This window comes from Eimeria mitis, genomic scaffold (assembly GCF_000499745.2).
Source record: "Eimeria mitis Houghton genomic scaffold, Emh_scaff2577, whole genome shotgun sequence".
NCBI lineage: Eukaryota > Apicomplexa > Conoidasida > Eucoccidiorida > Eimeriidae > Eimeria > Eimeria mitis.
The window spans coordinates 864-1,728 of record NW_013570918.1 but is presented as its reverse complement, the minus strand read 5'-3'; the positions used below and the strand labels follow the sequence as shown (position 1 = coordinate 1,728).

The 865-nt window shown below is 44.0% G+C and overlaps 1 protein-coding gene across 1 annotated transcript in view; it reads right to left on the bottom strand.

Moving 5' to 3' along the window:
• The window catches only part of EMH_0055800 (XPA-binding protein, putative), a gene marked incomplete at both ends in the record, with an annotated part of 2,954 nt that extends 2,382 nt beyond the window's left edge, over nt 1-572 (bottom strand). Inside the window, 1 exon segment of the mRNA XM_013497273.1 lies at nt 253-572. Coding sequence (XP_013352727.1) covers nt 253-572 — 320 coding nt within the window.
• Between the last annotated feature and the right edge of the window lie 293 nt (nt 573-865).

Sequence of the window (865 nt, the reverse complement as noted above, 5' to 3'; positions counted from 1 at the left end):
CTGTATAAAAAAAAAAAAAAAATATATATATATATATATATATATATATTTGTATTTAGTTAATTGAGTAGTTAGTTTTTAAATAAGAAGAATAGAAAAAAAACAGAAACAGAAATAAATGCTGCAGCTACAGTAAAGCCAGCAAACACCCAGTGACCTGACCCTAAACCCTAAACCCTAAACCCTCGATAAACCCTAAACCCTAAACCCTAAACCCTAGATATGCATGTATATGTTGGGGTGTATACGCACCTTATAGCGGGTTTAGCTTTTGCTCTGCTTTTAAGGTAAGCGAGCCACACCTTAACCTGATAGGGGTCCCTTCTTAGTTCTTGTTCATATGCTATATCTGCATCTCCCCCTACAAGCTCATCTAGATCAATACCTTCTGTTTCTGCTGCTGCTGCTGCTGCTGCTGCAGCAGCAGCAGCAGCAGATGATGAGGAGGAGGAGGAGGAGGCATCTACTGCGTCGTCATTCTCCTTTTCTGCTGCTGCTGCTGCATTTGCTGCTGCAGCAGCACGAGCTGAAGCAGCACCCCCCCCTGCATCTGAACTCTCTGCTACAGCCATATTCAACTGAGCGGTATTTCAGGTGTATGTACACCTGGAAACCCCCGTGTTTACTCAGGTGTATGTACACCTGAAACGGAATCAAGGTAAGGATTTCAGGTGTATATACACCTGCGATCTCGCTACTTCTGGTGCATGTACACCCCAAATAGCACTCTTTCCGAGTTGTATACAGCAACACTCGAGCTATTTCAGGTGTATATACACCTGAAATACCAGAAAAATGAGGTGTACGTACACCGCAACGGTGCGGTGGAAACCACGCCTAATATCCCCCCCCTCCGAGCTGATCA